The 11229-nt window shown below is 38.8% G+C and overlaps 1 protein-coding gene across 1 annotated transcript; it reads left to right on the top strand.

Moving 5' to 3' along the window:
* The first annotated feature begins 5358 nt into the window (after nucleotides 1-5358).
* LOC145007434 (F-box/kelch-repeat protein At3g06240-like) lies at nucleotides 5359-6363 on the top strand. Its single transcript, XM_078966371.1, has one exon. It carries the CDS (start codon nucleotides 5359-5361, stop codon nucleotides 6361-6363), a length of 1005 nt encoding a protein of 334 aa, XP_078822497.1.
* The last annotated feature ends 4866 nt before the right edge of the window (nucleotides 6364-11229 follow it).

The following is an 11229-nucleotide window of genomic DNA, read 5'->3' on the forward strand; positions in this document are numbered from 1 at the left end:
TTGTTGTGAGGAGTCTTCGGAAAACAACATGACTGAAAATTAGATTGGTTGCACCCACATGACATTGGTTAGCGATGGGACTAATAACCATCCAAGATTTTTTAGCTTTTTTTTCTTATTGTGATGAATTTAATTAAAGTTGGATTCGGGTATGGAAAGATGCTTTGTGGTCTGTGGCTTTTAAAATGAATGCATATGAACTTTATGTTATAGGAGCGTTGCAATTGCAACCACAACCGACTACTAATGGTGATTTGTTGCTCAATACTTATTTTCAACGGCTCTATATTTTTAATCCCAAGACGGGGTGCCATCAAGAGTAGTCGACTTCAATGCTGCTTCAACTTTACGTCAGTGTGTCAAAACCCTTCATTTGTTAGTCATGAGGGAAACTATTTGTGAAACGGAAGAACTATGAAGAAAACATAAAATTACATTTTGATTTTCGACACATTTTAATTACGATTTTGGTCACATTGATATAAAAGAGATTATTATTTTTTTTTTTAAATAAAGAAACAAATATGTAATTTCCCACTTATTTCCCAATAAAATTAGATCTTATTGAGGCTAAAGTTGTTGATGATCATGATCCAAAGGTAACAAAATTTTGTTGCCTTTTGTTTATAATAATGTTTTTTCACCATCTTTATCTTTATTCCAAGGTTGTAAAGATGAAAATTTTATAAAACATAAAAAATATATTTCATAAACTAGTACACCATTTTTTTAAAATTAAATAATTTACAACATTAAAAATACATTTCCAAAACATCATTTAAAAATAACTAATTCAAAAGAGGTTTCTTGGGTGAACTTACCTGGTAAGTTCCTCAGCTAAATGAGATGTTTGGTTTAAAATCAAAGAGTGGAAAGTGTAACATGCAATACGATATTTTAAATTCATTGTGGCTTTCAGGATTGTTATACCTAGAGCAGAAGTCGTGGCAGAACATGGCTATCTGCATGTTCGACATTGGCTCGTGGTGGATTTAAAATGTTCGAGCTAGGCTCGGGCTCGACTTGTCTGTGAGACCTGCCTAAGAGCTCGGCTTAGCTAATAGTCAAATATCAAGCTCATTTGTGTTTTTAAGCTTGATAAAAAGTTTGTTTATCATTATTTGATATTTAATATTTAATTATTAGTTATAAATTAATACATAAAATTAAAATTAAAACTTATATTACATAAGTATGCATTGGCTTGTTTAGGCTCGCGAGCCTAATCGAGTTCGAAAGATGAAACTTGGGCTCGAGCTCGTTTAATAAATGAGGCTTAAAACTAAGCTCGAACTCGTTTAATTCGACTCGAGTTGAGCTTTTAACGAGTTAATCCCAAATAGCTCATTAGTAGCAAATGTCATATACGGGTGAAAATGTGAATTTCCATCAAGGAAAACAATCACATAAAATAAAATAAGTATTCTCACAAATACCGGTTTTTTGTTCTAGACTCTGTTTTAGGATCGGACTAGTCCACTTACAAAACTTTATTACTTTCTTAGGCTTGTGTTTTTATGATCGGTTTAAGATGATTTCATGAACATTTGTAGTTTGGGTTAATGAAATAGAAAGGTAACGTAGTTTAGGGTCAGTACACATTAAGGTAACAATATTTTTTTCATATACATTTGTCAATTGAACTTGTTTAACATGTACTTATTAAGGTGATATAACCGATGATCATAGTTTTTTTTTTCTGATTTGGTATATTACGTGGCATTATGTTGTATTACGTGGCATTAAATGAAATTACTTAGCATTTTTGACACATTATATGAATGGTAATTGGAATTAGGGCTCATAAACAAAAAAAACCCACCACTTTCATTCCTTCGTTCAGTCGTTCCCCTTTCTCTTCATTCTCAATGTCGAACCTTTGCAATTGAAATCAATTTATGTTTCTTCGTCTGTAATGACGAAGGGATCATCCCTCATCATGGATGTCCACTATAATGGTGTATTTTCCCCCAACCCCCTTGTATATTTCGACCCAAACATTGCATTTGTACAAGATGTCGACTTCAACGCTATGGTATTTTTAGATTTCATTACACTCACACCCACAAACTTAATAACCGGTCCATACGGTGTGTCTTCCTTGGATATCCAGCCAATTACCGAGGCTACCGCTGCCTTGACCCCGATACCAGGAAAATCCATCTTTCTCACCATGTCACCTTCGATGAATCCGTTTTTCCCATCTCCACTCTCTCCAAAACTCCTTCCCATGATTACCAATTCCTTCGCCAAGACACAAATCTTTCATCCACATACAAACATTTCTCCACCCATCCACCCCTATTTCCCCAACACCAACCCACCAAAACACTACTTTTCCTTCTCCATCGCCCCCACCTCCATCAACCTCAACCAATAACCACGATCATAACCCGCAAACACCACCAATTCTGCCTCACCCAATGACAACTAGATCTCGTGTTGGAATCACCAAACCAATTCAACGTCTTAACCTTCACACCACTACTCTTTCTCCCATCCCGAAAAACCCTCAACTTGCCCTTCTCGACCCTCACTGGAATAAGGCCATGAACGACGAGTACAAGGACCTGTGCAATAGTAACACATGGGAACTCGTTCCCAGACCTAACGGTGCTCATATTATTAGATGCTTATGGCTCTTTCATCATAAAATCAATGCTGATGGATCTCTCTAAAGATACAAAGTTCGACTTGTGGTAAATGGGAAATCTCAACAGGTTGGCCTAGACTGTGATGGCACTTTCAGCCCTGTTGTTAAACCCACTACAATTCGCACAATCATTTCTCTTGCAGTATCTCGCTCATGGCCGATGCACCAACTCGATGTCAAAAACGATTTTCTACACGACAATCTTGCCAAAACCGTTTATATGCACCAACCTCCGGGCTTTGTGGATCACACCCGCCCTGACTTTGTTTGCAGGTTACGAAAGTCTTTATATAGGCTCATCAAGCCCCACGGGCTTGGTACCACTTCTTTGCCACATACATCACATCTCATGGTTTTAAAAGTGTTGCCACATATACTTCTCTATTTGTTTATCAGAAAGGGCAAGACACAACATACTTACTTCTATATGTCGAGGATATTATACTTACGACATCTTTTGATTATTTTCTACGCAAGGTCACCGACACTCTTTCTCGCGAATTTTTCGTGACCGATTTGGGAACACTTCATCATTTTCTTGGCATTCAAGTTACACGTACCAATCAAGGTATGTTCCATTTGTAATCTCAGTATGTTAACGTCATTCTTGATAGAGAAAAAAAAAATGACAGAATGCAACCCTTTCGGCACACCGGTGGACACTTCTTCCAAACTTAGTGCTAACTGTGTTCAAACGTTCACTGATGGTACTCTTTATCGAAGCCTAGCAGGTGCTCTACAATACCTTACCTTTACGAGGTCGGATATTGCCTATTCCGTTCAACAAGTTTTCCTTTTTAAGCATGCTCCCCGAGAACCTCATTTTAATTTCCTCAAACGAATACTTTGCTATCTAAAAGGAACCGCATACCAAGGGCTTCACATTCACGCATCCTCAAACCTTCGCATCACCGCAAACTCGGACGCTGACTGTGGAGGGTCCCCCGATTCTCTTCGTTCAACATCTGGATATTGTGTGTTTCTTGGAGAAAACCTTGTCTCTTGGTCATCTAAACGGCAGCCAACGGTATCCCGCTTTAGTGCAGAAGCAGAATACAGATGTGTTGCAAATGCCACTACCAAAACAAGCTGGCTCCGCAACCTATTACTTGAACTTCACGTGCCGGTAACAAAAGCAATGATCGTATATTGTGACAACATCTCCGCTGTTTACCTCTCTAACAACCCTGTCCAACATCAACGAACAAAACATGTCGAGATTGACATTCATTTTGTACGAGAACTAATTCAAATTGGAAGAGTTTGTGTCATTCATGTACCGACCGATCATCAATATGCGGAGATCTTTACCAAAGGGTTGCCACGTCACCTCTTCAATCGTTTCAATACCAGTTTGAGCATCTGTCCTCCTCCTGCTCCAATTGCCGGGGAGTATTAGATGTATTATTTTCCCCTGTAATTTCTCTTAATTGATATTGTATTTTAGGTAGTTTGTTAGCTATTGTACCTATTTATGTATCATATCTCTTTCAATGAAAGATCGATTGATTCTACGGAATCCTTTAATCTGCATCTTCGACATTGGCTTTGGCTTTGGCAATGCACGCATTTGTTATGATGTTGAGGTTACAACTTAGATGTTAGAATTAAATTTCATCTTAATTATTGTCGTATTCAATAACTTATAAATACTCCTTATAAAATGTATTCAATGTTTTGATAAGTTTGTTAGGAACTTAGGATGGTATGGTCTAAGTTTCACATAAATTAACGCAATATATCAATATATGTATAAGGTCGGCCCATTGTTCATTTTGGTAGTCCAAAGGCGTAGAACAAAAAACAAGCTGATGGAGAAATATATGGAACAGAAAAACAGTATAATCTGATAATCACGAATTCATGATTAAAATTCCTTCTTTCTTCACTGAATCACGCCTATCAAAGTATCAATCGATCGATCGGATTTTGGCAAGATTTTCGCTCTCCTCTCCTCTCTATCCCAGTTCTCACTTCTCACTTCTCACTTCTCACTTCTCACCAAGGCCGGAACGTAATCGCTATTTCTTTTTCTGGGTTGCTCTAATTCAAATTTTTATCAAATTTACTGTTTTCAGTTTCTTAATTCTCCTACTCGAGGTAACTTCTGTTTTTGCTTTAATTGAATGATAGATAAGTTTCATGTTTGGGAAACTCTGTCTTTTGATTAAATAACATAAATCATGTTTTATTTTTCATGCGTAATTCTGATTTATGCTTTTAATTCTTAGGCTGAAACTTGAATTTCTAATGGATTGGTGAAAAACAAAGCCAGAACCTTTGATTTGGTTTTATATTAGTTTTGACTTTAGTAATTTGTTAATTTGGATTGCATGAGAAATCGACCTAGCTAGATGATGTAATTGAGAACATAACTCTTTTACTATTGAACTTTTGTGTAAATATATTACTTCTGTTGGAGTTACTCATGCTCATTAGTTTCGCAGTCAATTTTAGTTGATGAACATCTTGTACATCCATTTACATAACCATGAATATTCACAAGAATTATAAAGTTATGCAAACAGAGAAGAATTTTGATTGCAACTGATTTTTATCTTGTTGGAAAAATGCAGATGTCGGAATATCTATGCGAAGATTTGATCGTTGAAATATTTACAAGACTAGCACCGAAATCCCTCCTCCGATTTAGATCACTCTCTAAATCGTTATATACTTGTATTTCTACCCTTGGTTTTATACGCATGCACACTCTTATATCCCCAAAAAAAATCCACTTCATTCATCTAATTAGCGATGACAAAAATGAAAAACAACAAGAATTCTTTTACACATCACATGGAGAGGAGGAGGAATTGGCATTGTATTTGTGTCCCAAACGTGGATACATTGATATAACAACAGAAGTCCCGTTCCCTTCTGGCGCACCTATTGGTTCATGTAATGGAACTTTCTGTTTGTGGACTAAAAAAGGTTTGATTCTATGGAACCCTTCAATCAGGCGCAAACTAATCGTGCCTGAATTTCCTCAGAGATCTGAACCCTTTACGTTGCGAGGGATTGGGTTTGGATTCGATCCAATCAGTGATGACTACAAAGTTGTCCAGACATCAAATGTCAAAGGCAACAATTCATTTGTTTATGCTGTGAAGAGTGGCACATGGTGTGAGATTGCTTCCCCTAAACATCAAAATCAGATTCAGAGTATCCGTTACGATTCCTTTTTTTTCAATGGAGTGTTGCATTGGGTGACATATATTAATCAAAGAGAAAAGAAAACCGGATGCATTAGTTGTATACTAACATTCAATTTGAGCACTCATGTTTTTGATATGATTCCAGTGCCTATGTCCGTTCGGATTTGGGTGACATCGGGACTAACAACCATGCAAGGTTCTTTAGCTTTGATTTCTTGTAATGATGAAATTAGTGAAAGTTGGATTCGGGTATGGAGAGATGCTTCGTGGTCTGTGGTTTTTAAATTGAAAACAGATCAACTTTTTATTTTAGGTGTTTTGGAATTGCATCCGCAAGCTTTGTTGCTCAATACTTTCTCTCATGGGCTCCATGTTTATAATCTCAAGACGGGGGTGTCATCAAGAGTAGGCGACTTCAATGCTGCTTCAAGTTTACGTAACTTTTATCAGTGTGTTGAAACCCTTCATTTGTTAGACATGGGGGAGACTATTGCTGAAACGGAACTACATAACTACTATGAAAGAAAAAAAAATAACAACATTACATTTTGAATTTTGACGCATTTTAATTACCATTTTGGTATTTGTCATTGGTACAAAAGTTTTTTTTTTTTAGTGAATAAATTAACATATATGTAATTTCCTGCCTGTTTGCCAATAAAAGAGATATTATTGAGGGTAAAATTGTTGATGATTGATGATCACATCAAGTAGAATATACCGGTAAAATCATATATGAGTGCATTTAGAACTTCATATATCATCTGCGTTTAGAACTTCATATATGATCTGCATTTTGTCGAGCACCTACTAGGTGTCTGTGCTATGAGCGCATCTAAACCACTCAGCATATTATCATATTTCAGAACCTGGAAACAAGCAAACTGGTCACACAACTATAAATAGACTAAATTAAACCCTCAAGTTCTTAAAGCATCAAGTTTTACATGAGCTTGGCTCGTGGTGGATTTAAAATGCTCGAGCTCGGCTTGGGCTCGACTTGTTTGTCAGACCTGCCTAAATGCGCCTAACCTCGGCTTAGCTAATAGTCAAATATCAAGCTCATTTGTGTTTTTAAGCTTGATAAAAAGTTTGGTTATCATTATTTGATATTTAATATTTAATTATTAGTAGACTACAGTGGATCATGCATAGCAATGTTATATCTGATCCATAGTAATGTTATATCCTCTAGATCTATGGATGTAGGCTTCAAAAAAATTGGTTTTATCCTACAAAAGGGCTTAACGGCGCAACTTGTTGCCCGTTCGCATTTTCATTCGTTGTATGATGATAAATAATAAAAGTATTATTAGTTATAAATTAATATATAAAATTAAAATTAAAACATATATTATATAAATTTGCATTGGCTTGTTTAGGTGTGACAACCCCAAATCTATTGCCGCTACAAATCTCATCTTCACTAACGGAATGCGTCGATATATGTTATTTTTCCGTAATGTTGGAGTCGTCAATAAACAAATCTCTAGTTATGTATATGTCCCGATATTATCATAAGTAATTATAACTTGTAAGTGTTAACCCCGTTTAACTAAATACAGTTATATTACTTTTCAACCACTTCACCCGGGTAAAAGGTTTTGACCCCATTAAACTTTAGCATTGGGTAGCCGTGTACCGGGTGCAATACCCGAGACATATATAAGCAAATGAACACCACTTTTAAGCCTTTTACCACTCATTCACTCTCTCTCTCTCTCACTACTTTCTCTCTCTAGATCCGAACCCGACTCCAAAACCGCGAATTCCGGCTTCCAAACGTAAGGGTTTCTTCCCTACCTTGTTCTAATCATAGTCTATAACATTTAGAGGCCAAAAATCAAAGAATTTAGTGGATCAAAGGGATTTTACAGCCTAGGAAGCCCCTTAGGCCGTAAACACCTAAAACCTTGCCAAAACCCCCATTTTTCCTTCCTTTAAGCTTGTGTACTAATTAAGGGATTTACCTAGGTGAGTTTGGACATGAAAACACAAGAATTTGAAGCCTAAAAAGGAGTTTACGGCCCAATCTCATGCTTAGGCCGTAAACACCCAAAAACCCTTGAAAAATGTCCCAAAAACTCATCTAGGGCATGGAGTAAATTAACTATGAACCTTGGAAATGTTTAAGGCCACTAAACAACACAATTTAGGGACAAAAAGAGGAGTTTACGGCCAAGAATAGTCTTGGGCCGTAAACACCCAAAAATGTTGCCAAAAAGTTCCTAAAACCCCACCTAAGGCCTTCATAAATTTATCTAAGGTGTAGGAGAGTGTTTTGGACCATTTAACATGCCATTTTGAAGAACAAAATGGAGTTTACGGCCCAAGCACAAGCTTGGACCGTAAACTCCCCAAAATGAGGATTTAAACCCTCCAAATTAGTCCAAGAAACTTGCTAGGAATTTAGGGAAGTGAAATAAGGCCTTAATTTGCAATTTTGGAGGACCACATGAGTTTACGGTCAAGCCTAGGGAGCTTACGGCCGTAAACTCCCAAGGAGTGGCCTTTGGGCCGTAAACTCTAAGGGAGTGAACTCGTGGGCTTTCCCGTAAACTCCTCTTGGCCTTGTACCACTCCCGGGAACCCCTTATAGGCCCTAAAACCCCGAATTGATGCTAGAATGCCTAAATACTCTAATGAAAAGTATAAAAATGATTAATTTCTTGTAAAAATACATATTTCATATGACATTAGGGTCCTAAAAGGTGCACAAGTCGTTATTTGGTACAAAACGCTCAACCGACTCTTTTACCCAATTACACGATTTCAGGTGAGTTCATACCCCTTAAATGAACCTTTCAAATGTTTTATATGTTTTAGGGGGGGATACAAGTTGATTATACATGTTTATGGAAAGTTACACAAGACAATTATTCATGTTACGAGAAGTAATCACATGTGATTCACTACCCGTAGTTCATCTTTCAATCTAGCCTTTGTCATGAGGAGGCGAAGGTCCGCATTGCATCCTGTCTTCTGAAGGAAAAAGATCTAGACTGGTGGGAGGAGGTTGGGCACGCCTTGGGAGGTGAGGCGATTAAGTTGATGACTTTGGAGGATTTTATGGCGAGATTTCAAGCTGAGTTTTCACTTGTGATTGAGGTCCAGCAGTTGGCGAGGGAGTTTCAGGACCTTCGCCAAACTACTGAGACGGTAGCAGAGATCATTATTATGTTCCATAAGAGGGTGTTATTAGTTCTGTAGTATGTGGCATATGAGGAGATGATGAAAGCGAGGTACCACGCGATAACGTGAGCCAGAGTGAGGGAGATTGACTTGGAGATGGAGAGGAAGTGGAAATTGGATTAGGTTCAAAGCTTAGAGGGTTCAAGAAAGAGGCCCAAGGTTTTTGACTTGAGGACGAAGGGCCAGTAGGGCCGAAGCCGCTACGGTAAGTGAGACAATATGCACAATGGGGCGTGCAGGGTGGGTGGTTTTGGCTGCTTCAAGTGCGGTAAAACAGGTCATTTTAGAAGGGATTGCACTTACACCACCACCACCTAGGTATTTGATCTGATTTGCTTTCATTTCAATCAGAGGGGCCATAAGAAGGCCAATTGCCTGAGTTTAGCAGCAGTAGGACCAGTTGCAGTACCTGCTCCTGCAACCTTATGGATTGCAGATGGACTGCAGAGCAAGGAAGAGGCGCATGTTGTGAGGAGTAGGGCTTTCCAGCTGACAACCGAGGAGGCTTGTACATCACTAGATGTGTTGACTGGTATGTATCTTCTCCGTATCTCTTTATTTATGTTGATTTTCTGCTTATATCTGTGTGGTTTGTTTTAGGATCGTTGATTGTGAACGGTATCTCTACTTTGGTATTGTTTGATTTGAGGGCTACCCGACCCTTTGAATCTCTTGACCTTAGCAAGAGGTTTGTCGATGCTCCGGGGGAGCTGGATTGTAGGCTAGAGGTTGATACTGCCGACGATTGTCCTGTACGAGTATCTAGGGTTCATCGGGGTTGTGTCTTGAAGTTGTTCAGCGAGCAGAATCCGATCAATTTGGTTGTTATTCCCCTGGATGAGAGCAAGGTTATTTTGGAGATGGATTGGTAGAGCTCTAATGGGGAAATGATTGATTGCGAATAGTAGTTAGTGTGTATCCGGGCCCTAAGTGGGGGAGAGTTGGTGATTCTGGATTTGTTTCCTATGTTATGGATACTCGAGAAAAGCGTAAAGAGACTGTGGTTAATGTTCCAATTGTTCGGGAGTATCAAGATGTAACACCGAAAATTTTCAAAACAAATTTTTCAATTTTTATAAAACATAATTCCATTAATATTCATTAAACAACCATTTTAATTATCCAAACAAGACAATACAAATCCCAAGATCATGATATCAAGCTCCGAATGTGTGTGTGTACGGATCAAGCCGGCGCCTTCCCGCGGTCGTCACTAGTACCTGAAACAATAACATCAACACTGTAAGCACAAGGCTTAGTGAGTTCCCCAAAATACTACATATAACACATATTAGCCACTCGAGGCTATAACTCTGTGGGTCCGTGCACCCAAACTCTGTGAACCCTCAGGTTCTAACTCTGTAAACCTTCCGGTTCTAACTCTGTAAACATGCACAACATCAAACGCATAGAAGTAATGCAGTACAAGACATAACATACATAGCATACAAATACTCTATCACATAACTCTGGTTACCTACTCAAGGTAAAGTATAGTGAGAAGACTCACCTCGCGTGTCTCGGTAAATCGTAACCCTGAAATCGCTAATCACTCGACCTGTCGAGCTGTCGTCCCCCTATAGCACAATATACCTCTAATTAACACTTTCCCAACTAGGGTTGACCACACTATAACAAGTCAATCTAGGTCAACGCTGGTCAACGGTCAACGGTCAACTTTGACCGGACTCGGCGAGTACCTAGGCGACTCGGCGAGTCTGGGCGTGTACACCAATTTCCCTGGAATCCTCCCTTGACATGTCGAGCATTCCCTCAACTCGACGAGTTCCACCTGGCACTAGTTGTGGGGCCACCACGACTCAACTCGCCGAGTCTCAAGAACAACTCGGCGAGTCCAGTTAGACTCAGTCCACCTGTCCATTCTGACTCCCCCTTGACTCACTGAGTCCACCTGTCCTAACTCGGCGAGGCCACTCACAGTGTGGTCGGGCAACATTCATGCTACTCGCCGAGTCTGTTCTTCGGACTCGGCGAGTCCATGCCATTCACTGACTCAATCTTGCTCTAAAGGTCAGATCCAGTTCATTAATCCATAGATCCAGTCCCTCCAAGCTCATTTAGCACGTAAAGTTACAATCTTGATGCACATACAACCTCTTTATGACCATATATGATGTTTATGACTCAAATACTACAACACAAGGTCAAAGACTCTATTGTCACTCATAAAGCTTGATGAGTGAGGCTTTCTGGACCTCTATGGAT

This window comes from Lactuca saligna, chromosome 7 (genome assembly GCF_052625555.1).
Source record: "Lactuca saligna cultivar CGN05327 chromosome 7, ASM5262555v1, whole genome shotgun sequence".
Taxonomy (NCBI): Eukaryota; Viridiplantae; Streptophyta; class Magnoliopsida; order Asterales; family Asteraceae; genus Lactuca; species Lactuca saligna.

Excerpts from the sequence above, each read along its gene's own strand:
- LOC145007434 (XM_078966371.1), top strand. The coding sequence starts at position 5,359 with ATGCACACTCTTATATCCCCAAAAAAAATCCACTTCATTCATCTAATT.